The 16,859-nt window shown below is 43.5% G+C and overlaps 1 protein-coding gene across 1 annotated transcript in view; it reads right to left on the minus strand.

Moving 5' to 3' along the window:
• The window catches only part of LOC129699470 (stearoyl-CoA desaturase 5-like), a 67,459-nt gene extending 58,770 nt beyond the window's left edge, over positions 1-8,689 (minus strand). The window contains exon 1 of the mRNA XM_055639294.1: positions 8,396-8,689. Within this exon, the coding sequence (XP_055495269.1) occupies positions 8,396-8,558 (163 nt within the window). The 5' untranslated portion in view covers positions 8,559-8,689. The remainder of the gene's footprint in view (positions 1-8,395) is intronic.
• Between the last annotated feature and the right edge of the window lie 8,170 nt (positions 8,690-16,859).

Consider the following 16,859-nt stretch of genomic DNA (forward strand, 5'->3'; position numbering starts at 1 on the left):
TCCTCTCTTTCTCTCTTCCTCCCTCTCCCCATCTCCTCCCCCTCCTCTCTCTTCCCCCTCTCTCTCCTCTCCCCCCCTCCTCTACCCCCCCTTCCTCTCTGTCTCTCTCTCTCCCCTTCCCTTCCCTTCCATCCCCTCCCTCCCCTCCCTCTCCCCCCTCCACCCTCTGCTGCCACCCCCCCCCCCCCCCCCCCCCCCCCCCCCTCATCTCCCCCCCCTCACCTCACTCTCCCCCACTCTCCCCCCTCCCTCTCCACCCCTCTCTCCACCCTCCCTCTCTCTCCCCCCCCTCTCTCGTTCTCTTCCCCCTCTCCACTTATTTCTCGACTTTATTTCTCCACTTATTCTCGACTCATTACTGATTAAGTCAAAATACTTTGAAATTAAAACCACGAGTTTTAACTGATGATGTCACAATGGTTCAGCTAGCAAAGACAAGCCTCAATGATGAGCACCCTATATTTGACAGGTTAGACAATAGACAATAGGTGCAGTAGGCCATTCGGCCCTTCGAGCCAGCACCATTCAATGTGATCATGGCTGATCATCCCCAATCAGTACCCTGCTCCTGCCTTCTCCCTATATCCCGACTGCTATTATTTAAGAGGCCTACCTTGCTCTCTCTTGAAACATCCAGAGAACCTGCCTCCACCGCCCTCTGAGGCAGAGAATTCCACAGACTCACCACTCTCTGTGAGAAAAAAGTGTTTCCTCTTCTCCGTTTTAAATGGCTTACTCCTTATTCTTAAACTGTGGCCCCTGATTCTGGACTCCCCCAACATGTTTCCTGCCTCTAGCATGTCCAAACCGTTAATAATCTTATGTTTCAATAAGATTCCCTCTCATCCTAAATTCAAGAGTATACAAGCCCAGCTGTTCCATTCTATCAACATATGACAGTCCAGCCATCCCGGGAATTAACCTTGTATACCAAGAATGTCCTTCCTCAAATTAGGGGACCAAAACTGCACACAATACTCCAGGTGTGGTCTCACTAGGGCTCTGTACAACTGCAGAAGGACCTCTTTGCTCCTATATTAGATTCCTCTTGTTCTAAAGGCCAACATGCCATTCGCTTTCTTCACTGCCTGCTGTATCTGCATGCTTACTTTCATAGACTGATGAATAAGGACCCCCAGATCCCGTTGTACTTCCTTTTCCCAACTTGACGCCATTTAGATAGTAATCTACCTTCCTGTTTCCGCAACCAAAGTGGTTAACATCACATTTATCCGCATTAAACTGCATCTCCCATGCATCCGCCCACTCATGCAACCTGTCCAAGTCACCCTGCATTCCCATAGCATCCTCCTCACAGTTCACACTGCCACCCAGCTTTGTGTCATCTGCAAATTTGCTAATGTTACTTTGAAACCCTTCATCCAAATCATTGATGCATATTGTAAATAGCTGCGGTCCCAGCACCAGGCCTTGCGGTATCCCACCTGTCACTGCCTGCCATTCTGAAAGGGACCCGTTAATCCCAACTCTTTCTTTCCTGTCTGCCAACCACTTCTCTATCCATGTCAGCGCTCTACCCCCAATTCTCGATTAAAGCTTTAAAAATGCCGACTTTCACAAGATTTTTACATATTCTGATTCACATTTTTCACCTCGAGGCAGAGGGGTGGAAGATTGCAACCTTCACGTGGTCCGCCCTGTTTCGACTAATGCAATCAACTCGACGTGCACAAATGGAAGATCAAATAGAACAAGTTGTCCAACAACTTTAGGCTGTGCACGCCACACGAAAGAAGAAGACCTCGAGGCAGAGATCACTTTCACTGAACATTTTATGCTTTATTTCTCGACTTATTACTGATTAATTACATTGAATTTCAAACCGACCTGCTTCAAATAATGACGTCTTTGAATTTCAACACGACCAGGTTCAAATTATGACATCACAATGGCAACTTGAACTAATTATGTCATTATGGATAGTCTAGCAGGGGGAGGGCTAATTGCTATTGCAACACGCAGGGCAAGTACAATTGGAATTTTTTTTTTAATAGCACTGCTGAGGGAGGCAAGGGGAGTGCTGGAATCTTATGTTTGGGAACGGCTTGAGTTGGAGGACAGCACCTCCCGTGGGGACTACAGGTAGGGAACGGGTGCGTTGGGGGAGCAGACCCAACGGGTCTGCACTTGTATATTACTAAAACTCTCATCTTGTTTTTATCTATCTATACGCGCGTATATGATCCTGGATCTATGCCAAAACAGTACACGATAGCGCATCTATTTTTGCACCACCTTACTCACAATTGTCCTGTGGTGGTTTGTGTCATGTTTCGTTCAGATTGATGTTATATTTCACAAGTTATTAATATTTTTAAGATTTACAAACCCTCCATTTGAGAACAAATTCTTCTCTGTGCTTACAGCTATGATGTCAGAATCAGATTGTGGCCCTGCTCGCAAAAATGTTGCTATCCAAGTACACCAAATCCTGTTAGCCCTAGCAGCTGCAAATGCATTTTTTTTTTAAAGTCACAGTACACTGAGTTCTGCCAGTTAGTAAGTGCAATTGCATTTTTTTTTAAGTTTAAAAATTAGGGAGGGTGAATAAGCTGAAATTAGCAGCCCTTGCGCAGTTGGGGGCTATGGGTGAGTGGTGGAATATTGCATTGCGGGAACGGGTTGCGTTGGGGGAAACGGGTGAGTGGTGGAATATTGCCTTGGGGAACAGGTTGCATTGGGGGACCAGGCCTCCCGTCTGGGCCTATGGATGAGTGGTGGAATATTATGTTGGGGGATGGGAATTGAAATTACTAGAAATTACCAGGATATGTTTAAAGCCAATTATAATCCCTTACTCAAGAAATTGAATAATCTGATTAAATTCTGGAAAACACTTCCGATGTCCTTAATAGGCAGAATAAATGCTATTAAAATGGTTTTCTTACCACAAATTCTATACCTATTTCAATCAATACCTATATACCTCCCAAAAAAGTTTTTCAAAAGATTGGACTCAGACATTACAAATTTTATATGGGATTATAAATCCCATAGAATACAAATAGCACACCTTAATAAACAAAAAGAGCTGGGGGGTCTAGCGCTCCCTAATTTTATGTATTATAACTGGGCAGTAAATATTAAAAATATGATTCACCTGCTGGACAATTCTGCACAGCAGGCGGACTGGATGGTAATGGAAAAAGGGGACTGCTCCCCGAGTAATATAGGAGCGACCATCCTCTCGCCAACAAATTTGAATAATAAAAATTATAATAAAAATCCAATTATACATAACACAATAAGAACATGGAAACAAATAAAACAGACTTTAAAATTAAGAAACCTATCTCTTTTAATACCAATGGTCAATAATCCATCATTTAAACCATCAATCATAGACAAATCATTTATACAATGGGAAAGAATGGGAATTAAAACGCTCGAAGATCTGTATGAATTGGGGAATTTACTATCATTTCAACAACTACAACTGTAATATAATTTGAAAAATAACAAATATTTTAAATATCTTCAAATTGGAGATTATCTGAAAAAACACACAAAAAACAATCATAATATGCCTTCCGACTTATTGGATGAAGCAATGAAGACCAAGGCGGAATCAGCTAATTTATTATCGTACCTATATAATATCATTTTAAACATAGAAATACCCACAACAGATGGAATTAGAAAAGATTGGGAACAAGAATTAGCTATAAAAATCTCAAAAGAGACCTGGGATAATCATTTACTACAGGTGCATAAATGTTCGATCAACGTACGACATACGCTCATCCAATTTAAAACATTACATAGATTATATTATTCAAAAACTAAATTAAATAAAATCTTCCCTAATGTTTCACCAATCTGTGATAAATGCCTATGTCAAGAAGCTACCATAGCGCACTCTTTTGATTTTTGTACAAAAATCCAAAAATTCTGGTATGAAATTTTGATATTTTTTCAAAATTGATCAAAATAAAACTGGTACCAAAACCAGAATAGATTATCTTCGGAATAACAGAAGGTAAGCCCTGAATTAAACGTATTTCAGAAGAATTTATTTAATTACTGGCTAATAATGGGAAAAAAGCTTATACTTAAATTCTGGAAAAATGCGCCGACACCAACACCAACAATAAAAATGTGGATATCAAATATGTTTGAAACATTACATCTGGAAGAGATGAGATTCCTCCTAGCAGGTAAAGCAGACCAATTCCAAAAGACGTGGTCTATGTTTCTGGACCTATTACAAGTATGAGGTGCAATAGTAATCTAAAAAAAACAAATATATAAATAAGCGGAATCAGGACCTGGTAACGGGAGGTAAAATAACAAAAACAGACTTGGTTGGTAGTCCCCTTTCTGCGGAGTTTAATGTTATAATAGAGCGATTGTTTCTATTTTCTCTTTCTTTCTTTTCTAGGGTCTATTTTCTCACTTTACTTCCTTCTCTAACTTCTTTCCTAAGGGGCTTTCTTTTCCTTACACTCTTGCACTGCACGACTCTCTTGCACTTTCTTTACTTTCCTTACTTCTACCTTTTTCTTAAAGCTCAAAAAAAAAAAAAAAAAAATGAAGCGGTAAAAAAAATGTATCAAGAAATATGTGTTGTTTAAAATTGTAATTTACCGTACTTCTAATAAAAAAAAAATTAAAAAAAAAAAAAAAAAAAAAAAAAAAAAAAAGAAATTATGTTGGGGGAACGGGTTGCGTTGGGGGTCCAGGCCTCCCGTCTGACAGTGACCCAACGGGTCCCAGTTGGTCTAGTTCACCATTAAAAGGCTGTTACTTTTCTCTTTGTACGATAATCTTAACATCTTCTATGCAAATCAGATTATTTAGCAATCGCCCACTTTAATCGTATTATTGTTTTAAAAAAACTCCCATCTACATCCAAAATGATTATTTATAATCTGTATTAATCTTAATACTACACACTAAATCTTGGAAGATTTACTCCATATCTAAATCTCATGTAAATCCCTAATAATTTTAGTAATACAACAAAATACCTTTTAATGGGTTTGCTACAAACGTCATTGAGAATCGATGAATGTAATCTTGTAACCACAGTTTCAAGGATATCCAAATAATTTAGAATCTATTACAAATGATGGATTTGTGCCTATATGTGTGTTATGGAACCTGGACGTATTTTATTATCCAAGAGCTACACTTCAGTATGTCAGACAGCCATGAAGTCATATAAAGTCATATAACGTGGAAACTGGCCCTTCGGCCCACTTGCCCATGCAACCCAACATGCCCAATCTACACTGGTCCCACCTGCCAGCACTTGGTTTATATCCTTCTAAACCTATCCCATTCATGTACCTGTCTAAATGTTTCTTAAACGTTGAGATAGTACCTGCCCCAACTACCTCCTCTGGCAGCTTATTCCATACACCCACCACCCTTAGTGTAAAAAGAATTGCCCCTTAGGTTCCTCTTAAACCTTTTATCTCCCTCTACCTATATCTTCTGGTTCTCGATTACCCTACTCTGGGCAAGACTGCATTTTCCAAATCTATTCCTCTCATGATTTTATGCACCTCAACAAGATCCTCCTGTGCTCCAAGGAATAAAGTCCTAGCCTGCTGAACCTCCCACTATTACTCAGTCCTTCAGCTCCTGGCAACATACTCGTAAATATTCTCTGTACCCTTTCGAGCTTGACAACATCCTTCCTATAACATGGTGACCAAAACTGAACATAAAACTTTAAATATGGCTTCACCATTGTCTTATATAACCATAACATGACCTCCCAACTTCTATACTCAATACTCTGACTGATGAAGGCCAACGTCGAAAGCCTTTTTGACCATCCTATCTAGCTGTGATGCCACTTAAGGAACTATGTACCTACACTTCTAGATCCCTCTGCTGTTCAACACTCCCCATTCACTATGTAGGTCCTGCCCTTAGACATCCCTAAAGGCAACACCTCACGTTTCTCCGTGTTAAATTCCATCAACCATTCCTCACGTCACCTGCCCAACCGATCAAGATCCCACTACAATTTTTGACAACCATATTCACTTTCTACAATACCACCCACTTTAGTATCATCTGCAAACTTGGTAATCATTCCTTGTACATTCTCATCCAAATCATTGATATAGATGGCAAACAGTAATGGCCCCAGCACCAGAACCTAGGCACACCACTAGTCACTGGCCTCCTGTAAAAAACAACCTTCCACTACCACCATCTGCTTCCTTCCATGAAGCCGTTTTCTTTCCATTCAGCTATCTCTTTTTGGATCCCATGCGATCTAACCTTCCAGAGCAGCCTACCATACGCAAACTTGTCAAATGCCTTGCTGAAATCCATACATACAATATCTACATCTCTGTCCTCATCAACCTTTTTGGTCACATCTTCAAAAAAACAGATTTTTGAGACACGACATCCCTTCTACAAAACCATGCTGACTATCCCATATCAGCCTTTGTCCATTTAAATGCCTGTATATCTTATCACTCAGAATACTCTCTAGTTACTTTCTGATCACAGATGTTAGGCTCACTGGCCTGTAGTTCCCAGGCTTATCCCTGCAGCCCATCTGGAATAGAAGTACAACATTTGCCACTCTCCAGTGGCACCTCATACAATGACAACTTGTAAATCTCAGCCAGCGCACCTGCAATTTCCTCTCCAACTTCCAGTGTCCTCGGACATATCTGATTAGACCGAGAGATTTGTCTACCTTCGTAACACATCTCACTACAAATTTTATTTTTGCAAATCAGAATTCAAAAGATTAAATTTTAAACGTTCTTAATGTTGACCAAATCTTGCCCATAGATATTTAACAATATTAAAATCTATTTCTGATGGAGTTGTTTGAATGCGTTAAGGCCGTTTCAACTAGTCATATGAAATACATTATAAACATCCTCCCTTATCAGATTGAGCATGATCAATTTCTCATGCAGTTTTTGATCGCCATTGGCAGATATAACTCCAGACTGAATTATTAACTATTTCACTTTCCAACTCAAAATTGGCAATAAACTAAATTAAACAAATCCAAGATAATTCCATCATGAATCAATCTAAACTCTTTCTCCTCAAAATAGGTAAGATGCTATCGATATTTTGACTCCCTTGGGATATTAAAAGAAGATGACCTCAACTGCTTCCTTTGACATCTGCAGGGGCAGGCTGAATTTTTATCATCTTTCCTGATATCCTTCACCTCAAAGTATGACGGATACCATTCCTGGAAAATGCCTCGGGCCTCGGGAGCTTTTACAATACTGCTATAAAAAAATGTTAAATAAACCCAAGATAGACTCAAAAAGCTGGAGTAACTACGCTGGTCAGGCAAGTATCTCTGTAGAAAAGGAATATGTGACGATTAGGGTCAAGACCCTTCTTCAAACCCAAGTTGTTTAAAGATGGTCAAGCATGCAGCGTACACGTATAAGCAGATAACCATTTAAAACGGAGTTAACAACGTTTAATTATTCACATGATACTAGATTAGGGACTAATGCTTTCCCGATTCATACAGACATTGATACTTAAGGTGTTAGAATCAAACCTGGCGTTTCATTCTGTAACTGTAATTTCTTTTCTGTAACCACTGCAGACTCTTTTTAAAACAGCTCGCACTGTAATATCCGATTATATGTGTAATTAAAGCTAACGTCTTCCTATCACCACTGACATCCAGACACATGACAATTCTTTAGCAGTGACCTTAGACAGTCTTTGGTTATTTATTTATTCGTTATTTATTCACCAATGTAATTCCACACCGTCCACGCTCATACCATTAATCACAGTTGGGCTTCGTGAGAAACACGGAGGATCCAGGCAGCTGGAGGGGTGGGGAGGGGGGAGAACACACGTTCAGCTGGGCTGAAGGGGAGCAAATATAAATATTAAAGTTGTTGATAGCCGAGTGAGGGGTGGGGGACAAAGATATTAGGGGTGGGGGACAAATATATTAGGGGTTGGGGACGTGGATGATTTGAATGCCAGAGGGTAAGATGCGGCCGTGTATGAAGGGGGGGGGGGGGGGGGGGGGGGGCAAGGATAGAAGGGTTGAGGGTCGACATTGGTGGGGAAAGGTGAGAGCAAAGATACTGGATGAGTGGTAGGTGGAAGAAGTAAGATGGGGGGGTTGAGGGATGGGGAGAGGGAGAAGGAGGCCAACGTTGTGGGAGATGAGGGCTGGCTGGGGGCACCGTGCTCTGGTCGGCCCACAAACAACAACCTGCTCTTCAGTGTACGAAGGGCTCATTCCCTCCCATGTAATTTACAGCGGCATCTTGTCCCCTTCACAGGTCCCTGTGGGGGCGGCGAACCCCCCGAGAGACGAGGCTGCGCGGACGACTGCGCCATCCTGCTGGCCCGGCCCGGCCCGGCCCTCTCCCTCCCTCCCTCCCTCCATCTCACTCACCCCAGAGGCAGGTCAGCGGATGAGCTTGCGGGATGAGGATGAGCGAGTACAGGGCGCCCAGGTGCAGCAGACACATCAGCACCACGTTCCTCCACACGATCTTGTGCAGGGAGACGGGGACGACCCCCGCCGCCCCTTCTAGCACCTTCTCCGCATTCCCCATGGCTGACTGTGGGAGACGCGGTCAGCGGCTCAGGCTGTGGGAGGGAGGGGCTGGGATCGCTGGCCGTGCACCACCACCACCACCACCACCATCATCATCACCATCACCATCACCTCCTCCTCCACCAACACCAACACCAACACCAACACCAACAACACCAACACCTCCACCACCCCACGGCCGGACAGGCGGGCGGGCGAGCGGGCAGTGAGTGAGCGGGAGACCCGCACCCGCCTTCAGGCAGCGCACAACCAATCAGAGCGCGGCGTCGGCGCAGCTCCACCTGTAGCTCCGACTGCAGCAGCAGCAGCCTTCCCAGAGACCCAGGGGGGAGGAGACGGGGGGGGGGGGGGAGGAGGGGGGGGGGGGAGAGAGAGAGAGAGGGGGGGGGGGGGGGGGGGAGAGGGAAGGAGGGGGCGAGAGAAAGAGGGAGGGAGACAGAGAGGGAGGCGGGGGGATGAATGAGAGAGAGGGGGACAGGCGGGGGAGAGGGGTGACAGGGAAAGAGAGAGGGCAGGCGGGGACGGGGAGAGGGGGAAAGGGGGGCGGTGACGGGGGGGGGCAGAGGGGGAGAGGAGGGGAAAAAAAAAAGACAGAGAGAGACACGGGGGGGACAGAATCACTGGGAGACGGAGAGAGACAGGAGGAGACGGGGAGGACACAGGGGAGCAGTGACACGGGGGGGGGGGGGGGGGGCAACGTGCACCCAGGGTAACATGAGGAGGGGAGAAGGAATGGGTGACGTTTTTGGTCGAGACCCTTCTCCAGTCTGAAAAAGGATCTCGACCCGAAACGACACAAATTCCTTCTCTCCAGACATGCTGCCTGTCCCGCTGAGTTACTCCAGCGTTTTGTGTCTATGTTCGGTTTAAACCAGCATCTGCAGTTCCTTTCTACACGGAACAGACTGGGGGCCGGGGAGCCCGGGCCCAGGCGGGCACCAGGAGTGACAGCGTGTACACGGAGTGCACCCGGAGTAGCACATAGCCTGAGTCAGGGAGGCTGGAGCCACAGACCTCCCTTTCCAGCAAAGATAGCTCCTCTAGTATCTTTGCTTTCCAGCCCCCAGACCCAGGCAGCAGACACTTGCAGGCAGAGCAGAAAGCGCACCGCCAAGACCGGATGTTTAAGAAGGAACTGCAGCTGGAAAATCGAAGGTAGACAAAAAATGCAGGAGAAACTCAGCGGGTGAGGCAGCATCTCTGGAGCGAAGGAAATAGGCAATGTTTCGGGTCGAAACCCCTCTTCGAATCATAGAGCGGAGCTTTGTCGCCAATTGTCGGCGAGTGGCAGAACTGTCAAAGCACTGCCTAAGTGAGCACTGTGGCCCCCCAGGGAATGGGATGTAGACAAAACCTCAGAGCAATGCCGAGCCAAATAAGTCGCAACATGTTGCCCAGAGTACATGGACTTGGAATTCTCAGGTGCTGTGTAAGAATGAGACGGGTAGGCTGTTGGAGATGAGGGATATGTGGGTTGCAGTGTTCGTGTAGAAGGGTCAGTCATTGAATGGCGGTAGAGGTATGAAATGTCCACTGTTACGTTCTCACTCTTTTACAACACCCTGATCACAGTAGCCAGGTACAGCCAGGATCCTGCGCCATAGCAACCAGACCTTGTTCTGGATCATGTAGGAGTTGTTGGTGTGCATTCAGCACCACAGTAACCACTCCACACTTGGGTATCAGCAGGAGAGCAACTAAGCTAGGGCTGCAGAGTGTGGCGGGATGTTGGCCATGTGCAGTTTGACCTGGCTACGTGGTCAGCAAAGACGACGTGGGCAGAAGGAGCTGTTTCAGTACCGGAATAAATCGCAGTGCTGGAGGAACTCAGCCAGTCACTCAGACCCAGGCTGAAGAAGGTTTCCGACCTGAAATGTGGCCTGCCTGTCCATTCACTTCACAGATGCTGCCGGACAGGCTGAGTTACTCCAGCGCTGCGTGATTTGCTCAAGAAGATTCCACCTTCCCGACGGTGGGGCCGCGGCTGTGGACTGGGATCGCGGCCAGAGACCTTTATCGAGGCGTCGCGGTCCCGATGCCTCCCGGATCGCCGCGTAGAAGCCAGGGTCGGAGTCCGGGTCGGGCAGGGCGGCCAACGGAGCCCGCGGCTGGGGCCCGGGTCGGCACCACGGAGGCGTGAAGTGGGGGCGTCGACGGCGATGCAGCCTCCCGGGCCGACCCTCGGTCAATGAGACCGTGGAGACCCACCGTGAGGAGGGGGAAGAGAATAACATTGGAGGACAATGGGGACCCGGTGTGTGTGTGGGGGACAAAAGGTGGAGCCGGCGTGCTTTGTAACTTTGACAGAGCCGGCGGTTGCCGCTATTTGTTTATAGGGTGATTTCACCAAAGGTCAAATGAGCGTAGATCCCCCCCTCACGTGACCGAAAATTCTGACTGGAGGACATCTCTCAGTTTGGTACATGTTAGTGAATGGGGAAACACGCACTTTCCCACCCGTTAAAAACATGGAAAACGGACGTTTTTTAGCTGAAAATTTTCTGTGCTAGTCGGGGTGACCCTGAAGCACAGCGACCTAAATTTTCAGGCAAAACAAAAGATAGAAAGTGAGGTAATTACAAGAGGGAACTGAAGGTAGAAAGCCGCGGAAATGAACAGCTGACAATTGCCGTGGTGATTTTAAGATCCAAAATATCGGGAATTATCGCGTTTGCTCGCTGAATTTCATCAAAACTAAGGCATTATTAACTTACTTTTGATGAAATTCAGCGAGCAAATGCGATAATTCCCGATATTTTGGATCTTAAAATCTCCACGGCAATTGTCAGCTGTTCATTTCCGCGGCTTTCTACCTTCAGTTCCCTCTTGTAATTACCTCACTTTCTATCTTTTGTTTTGCCTGAAAATTTAGGTCGCTGTGCTTCAGGGTCACCCCGACTAGCACAGAAAATTTCAGCTAAAAAACGTCCGTTTTTCCATGTTTTTAACGGGTGGGAAAGTGCGTGTTTCCCCATTCACTTACATGTACCAAACTGAGAGATGTCCTCCAGTCAGAATTTTCGGTCACGTGAGGGGGGATCTACGCTCATTTGACCTTTGGTGAAATCACCCTATAAACAAGGAATCTCACTGTGCCATCTTATGTGACAGTAAAGTATTCCTATCTGCAGTACCCTGTGTCTCCGCTTTAGTCTTCTATATGTTTATCTTCCATGTTCCGCACCATCACAGTGAAGAGTTCCAAAACTCATCAGTCGATCACCACTCCATGTCTCTGTTCTGACAAGTTGGTACAGTGACATTCTTTGTTTTGCATGCAATACACAAGTATGCAAAGAGCATAGGGTGCTATCCTATTGATGACAGCGGACTTTACAATGGAAATGCCATTGAATATTGAGGGTAGCTGATTAGATGCTCTCTTGCTGGAGATCATCATTCCAGGGCATTTTTGTGGTATAAATGTTACCTGTCCTTTATCAACCTAGATGTTAGAAGATGCGCAGGGCAAGTTTTTTTAATACACTAAGGGTGGAGGGTGGCTGCCACACGCTGCCATGGGCAGTGATGGAGGCAGACATGATAGTGGCGTTTTAGAGACTTCTAAATAGGCACATGAATATATTTTAAGGGGGGGGGGGGGGATATGGATCATGTGCAGGCAAAGGAGATTAGATTATCTGGGCATAATGTTAGTCACATATTGTGGGCCAAAGAGCCTTTCCTGTGCTGTGCTGTTCTATGCTGGAAGGTTGTGTAGGTCTTAAAGTAGACCTACTCCATTTAAGTACGGTCTGTTGATCTTGGTGCAGAGTACGCAATTTGCAATCATCAGTCAACATTCCCACTTCTGACCATACCCTGGAAGGAAGATCATCAACAAAGAAACTGAAGGTGACTGTACCGGGACACTACTGTAGGGAATTACTGCAGATACATCTTGGGGCTTGCACGATTGACATCCAGCAGCCAGTCTTCCTCAGCCAAGAAAGGTATAACTGCAGCCATGGGAATGTGTTTCCCTTGATACCATTAACTTCATTTTTACCACAGCTCCTGGATGTTGCACTGATGTCAAAAAGTCCTTGATACTATCAAATGGTTGTGTCAAACATTCTTGTTATATCAATGATTAGAAGATTACTCTCAAATGATTACATGTTTCCCTGCCAGACACCAAATCATAATTTATCATCACTATAACCTTTATCTCATATCCAGTCACAACTAGCACTTCCTTGTCCAATGTAGAATTTACCACTAATAAGATTCCGAGTATGTTTATAAAGAGATTGCCCTGAAGGGTTGACCCTGTGCTATAGATTTGCATTTGTTGATGTTTTTGGGTGTTAGTTCAATGTAAACGTTTGCAGAATTTTATGCATAAAGTGAGAGTCTGCAATCTTTTGTGCTGAAGAAACATGGCAATAGAGGGGTGGGAGATTGCATCTTTCACGTGGTCCACCCTGTTTCAACTAATGCAATCAACCAGACTTGCACAAACATATAGATCAAATAGAACAAGTTGTCCTACAACTTTAGGTTGTGCACGCCAAATGCAAGAAGAAGAAGATGGCAATATAGGAATAGCCCTGGCTACAAAGTATGCAAATCCATAATCACCACTGGGAATTTGTATGCGACATTCATGATGGGACTAAGTGTCCTTTTGATCAAAGTCACATCAGTAGGTCTGCCTCAAAGGCTTTGTAATGTAAATTTTTAATTCAAATTTACTCCAAATGTGGTAACAGGATTCTAATACTGTACAACTAAAACGTATTAGCTTAAGTAATCTTAAGCTAAATATATGCTTGGTTTCTTTAGAGGTGGTGGATTAATATATTTTAAATGATTTGCTTGTGAAAATAAAACCATTTTCAACCATATGGAGACTGCACCATTACGATCAAGAAATCCCTTTGAAATCAACAAGCTTAATTTTTTGATAGCAGCAAGGGAAACTATTTTGTGACTAAATATTAAAAGAAAAACTGAAATAATTTTTTCATCTTTTTCAAATACAAATTTCTGAAGAAAAAAAAAATCCAGATTATAATATTCAGGAAGCTGTTTACACGGCAATGGAAATGAGATTTTGATACCATATTTGAAGGGGATGTCATTATTTTTCCTAATGTAGTCTAAATGCATACAATAACAATTTTTTTTAAAATAATTAGCTTGTAGCGAGCATAATAAGCAATTGTTCACATAAACAAAACAAGAGTTCTGGTGAAATAATGCTTATGTGCAAGTCTGAATGCTTTAGGCTTACTTTTATGTCACATAACAACAGAATTCAGGGAATTCTCCCTGGGCTCTCCAGTAAGGGTCAGCAAGACTAATGTAGCGGAAGAAGAGTCTAGTATGTATGGAGTAACCAATCACTCTGTATAGAAGAGAGACACAAAATGCTGGAGTACTCAGGGGGGCAGGCAGCATCTCTGGATAGAAGAAATGGGTGATGTTTCAGGTCGAGACCCTTCTTCAGACTCTGAAGAATACTTTGTGGCCAGGGCTTCAGAGTCTGAAGAAGGGTCTCTACCCGAAACGTCACCCATTCCTTCTATCCAGAGATGCCGCCTGTCCTGCAGTTATTCCAGCATTTCGTGTCTATCTTCGGTGTAAACCAGCATCTGCAGTTCCTTCCTACACATTCTGTATAGAAGTGCTGAACTGTTAGTTTGACACGCCAGACAAATCTTTCCCAGTGTATCAACAATGTATTATCTCTTGCAAATCACACAAGAAGCTCAAAAATCTCACTAAATAAATGGACATGAACATTTTTCCTTAGACCCCCTCCACCACACTTGGGAGTCAGAAACTCTAGTTGCAATACTCATCAGGAGCTTCAGTTGCGGGGTGGAAGTTTACTGCAGGAAACGTCTACCTCCCTCAAACTCTGCCATTGTTTGGAATAAGAGATAGTGGTGGCTGTATGGAACAAGCTGCCAGAGGAGGTAGTTGAGGCTGGGATTATCCCAACATTTAAGAAACAGTTAGACAGGTACATGGATAGGACAAGTTTGGAGGGATATGGGCCAAGCGCAGGCAGGTGTGGCTAGTGTTGCTGGGACATGTTGGCCGGTGTGGGCAAGTTTGGCCGAAGGGCCTGTTTCCACACTGTATCACTCTATGACTCAGAGGAATGATCCCCAGTGGCTTCCCCATCATTAATTCTTAATATTGCTGGAAAAGGCTATCAAGTTATAGCACTATCGTGTGTACGAACATGGCATTGACAAACTGGTCCCACTCTGAGAGCACCTCCTATACCACCAATGGCAGTAGATGCATGGGACTATCACCTCTTGCAAATGTTGACATTGTAACTGAGGCAAAGAACACTTTGAACACTCCAGCAATATTTGTCAGAAGGTTCACCAGAAGCTTCAATGATAAAATATCATTGAATTGAATCATTGGACCCATCATCATCATTTTCTCTGAGAGCATTAGGGATGGACAATATTTAAAATGCCATAACAGCAGTGCCCACATCCTGTAAATGAAATTTTACCAATGTCTCTTTCGTACAGATAGATACCATTTAGTGAACAGAATGATAAAAGTTAGAGGGTGTAAACAGAAGGGATAGTTAAAGCAAATGAGAGCTACCCTAACACTGTCTTTTGTTTTGAACAAGGTTAAACATTGTGAGTGATTGACTGATCATTATTAAATCCAGGATGAAATGACAAAGGTTTCAACTCTGCCACATATAATGCAACTTATGGAAATTCTACTTAACAACATCTTAGGGTTGCGGTTTCACCAAGACCTATCCATGTAAGAAACAACATTTACAAAAACAGTACTTTACCAACCAAAAGCTTGTATCCACTGAACTCTGTAATGCCTACTTTCATGTTTCTATCTTCCTGATCATCCATCAGAATTTTCATGGGCCATTTTATGCTAGTTATTGCCTTGTTGCAATGTCCAATATTACCATTCACGTCCTATTTAGTACAAGATACACTCACAATCCTAGAAATATTGCAGTCAATATGTCATTTAATTGTTTTTTTGTATTCTCTAATCTAGGTATCGATGAAAATCTTGAGAATCAAAATTTGGAAATAAATTATTTTACACGTATGAATTATAAATAATGTTACATGCACAGGATAAAATTCCTCATGAGATGACGCCAGAACATGGCGACTCTGCGTGCTCTTCCAAGGGGAGGATCTACAACCTTTCCATACAATCGTTCTGCTCTTTTAAATGTGAATTAATAAAGTAATCTGAACAATCTTTTCACAATGTTTAACAAAGAACTGCAGATGCTGGAAAACTCGAAGGTAGACAAAAATGCTGTCGAAACTCAGCGAGTGAGGCAGCATCTATGGAGATACATACATGCTGCCTAACCCGCTGAGTTTCTACAGCATTTTTGTCTATCTCCAATCTTTTCCCAATAATCTCTGGTTGTTCTCCCAGTCCGATGTCGGAGCTCCATCCTGGCGAGCGGGCCTGAATATCGGGCCACCCATAGCGGCGACTGCGGAGGGCTCGGGAGGCCCCGACCACGGGTGAACATTAAGAACAACAGAGGAAGAGGACTGACTTTGGTGCCTTCCCTCACAGTGGGAAACTTTGATTCTGCTGTGGGGATGTTTTATGTTGGACTCTATCGTGTGTTGTGTACTTTATTTTTAATTGTATGGCTGTATGGTAAACACACATTTCACTGTGCCAACTGGCACATGTGACAAATAAATGTATCTTGTATCTTCACTATATTCCCCAGAAATTCTTGCTGCTGCATGTTTAAAATTACAATGGATATTCACTCAGATTTATATCTTTTTAAGATATATTAGAAGTGCATTTCAAACAGAAAGTATTTCACAGCAAATGAAAATCCAACATATCATGTATATATTATCTCAGTGTGCATCAAACAACTCCAATATCTGCCCAGGAGGAAATTTGAAATCTCAGCAACACATAACAAAATGAATTTTAGTGAGTAAATCGATAATAGAACAAGATTAACATCAAAACAAATAGAAAATCTACAAAAGCATCTGCAATCATATAAATTTCACAAAATTAATTCCCATGCAATGACCAACAATGACTGTGTATATTAAATATAGATCATAACTACAGACATCACATTACAGATGCATCTCTATGCATCAATTAGAATGTCACCTGGGAGTTTTGAGACAGGAAAATTAGATATTTTTATAATTCATTCTTTGCTGGAATGTTGTTCCACTGGCCAACCCAGCATCTATTGTCAACTCCATTGATGGGTCTATCTTCCTTCTCTAAACCAAGAACATTGAATTAGTGAACCTGTTTAAGAAGGAACTGC

Source organism: Leucoraja erinacea, chromosome 1, assembly GCF_028641065.1.
Source record: "Leucoraja erinacea ecotype New England chromosome 1, Leri_hhj_1, whole genome shotgun sequence".
Lineage (NCBI taxonomy): Eukaryota > Metazoa > Chordata > Chondrichthyes > Rajiformes > Rajidae > Leucoraja > Leucoraja erinaceus.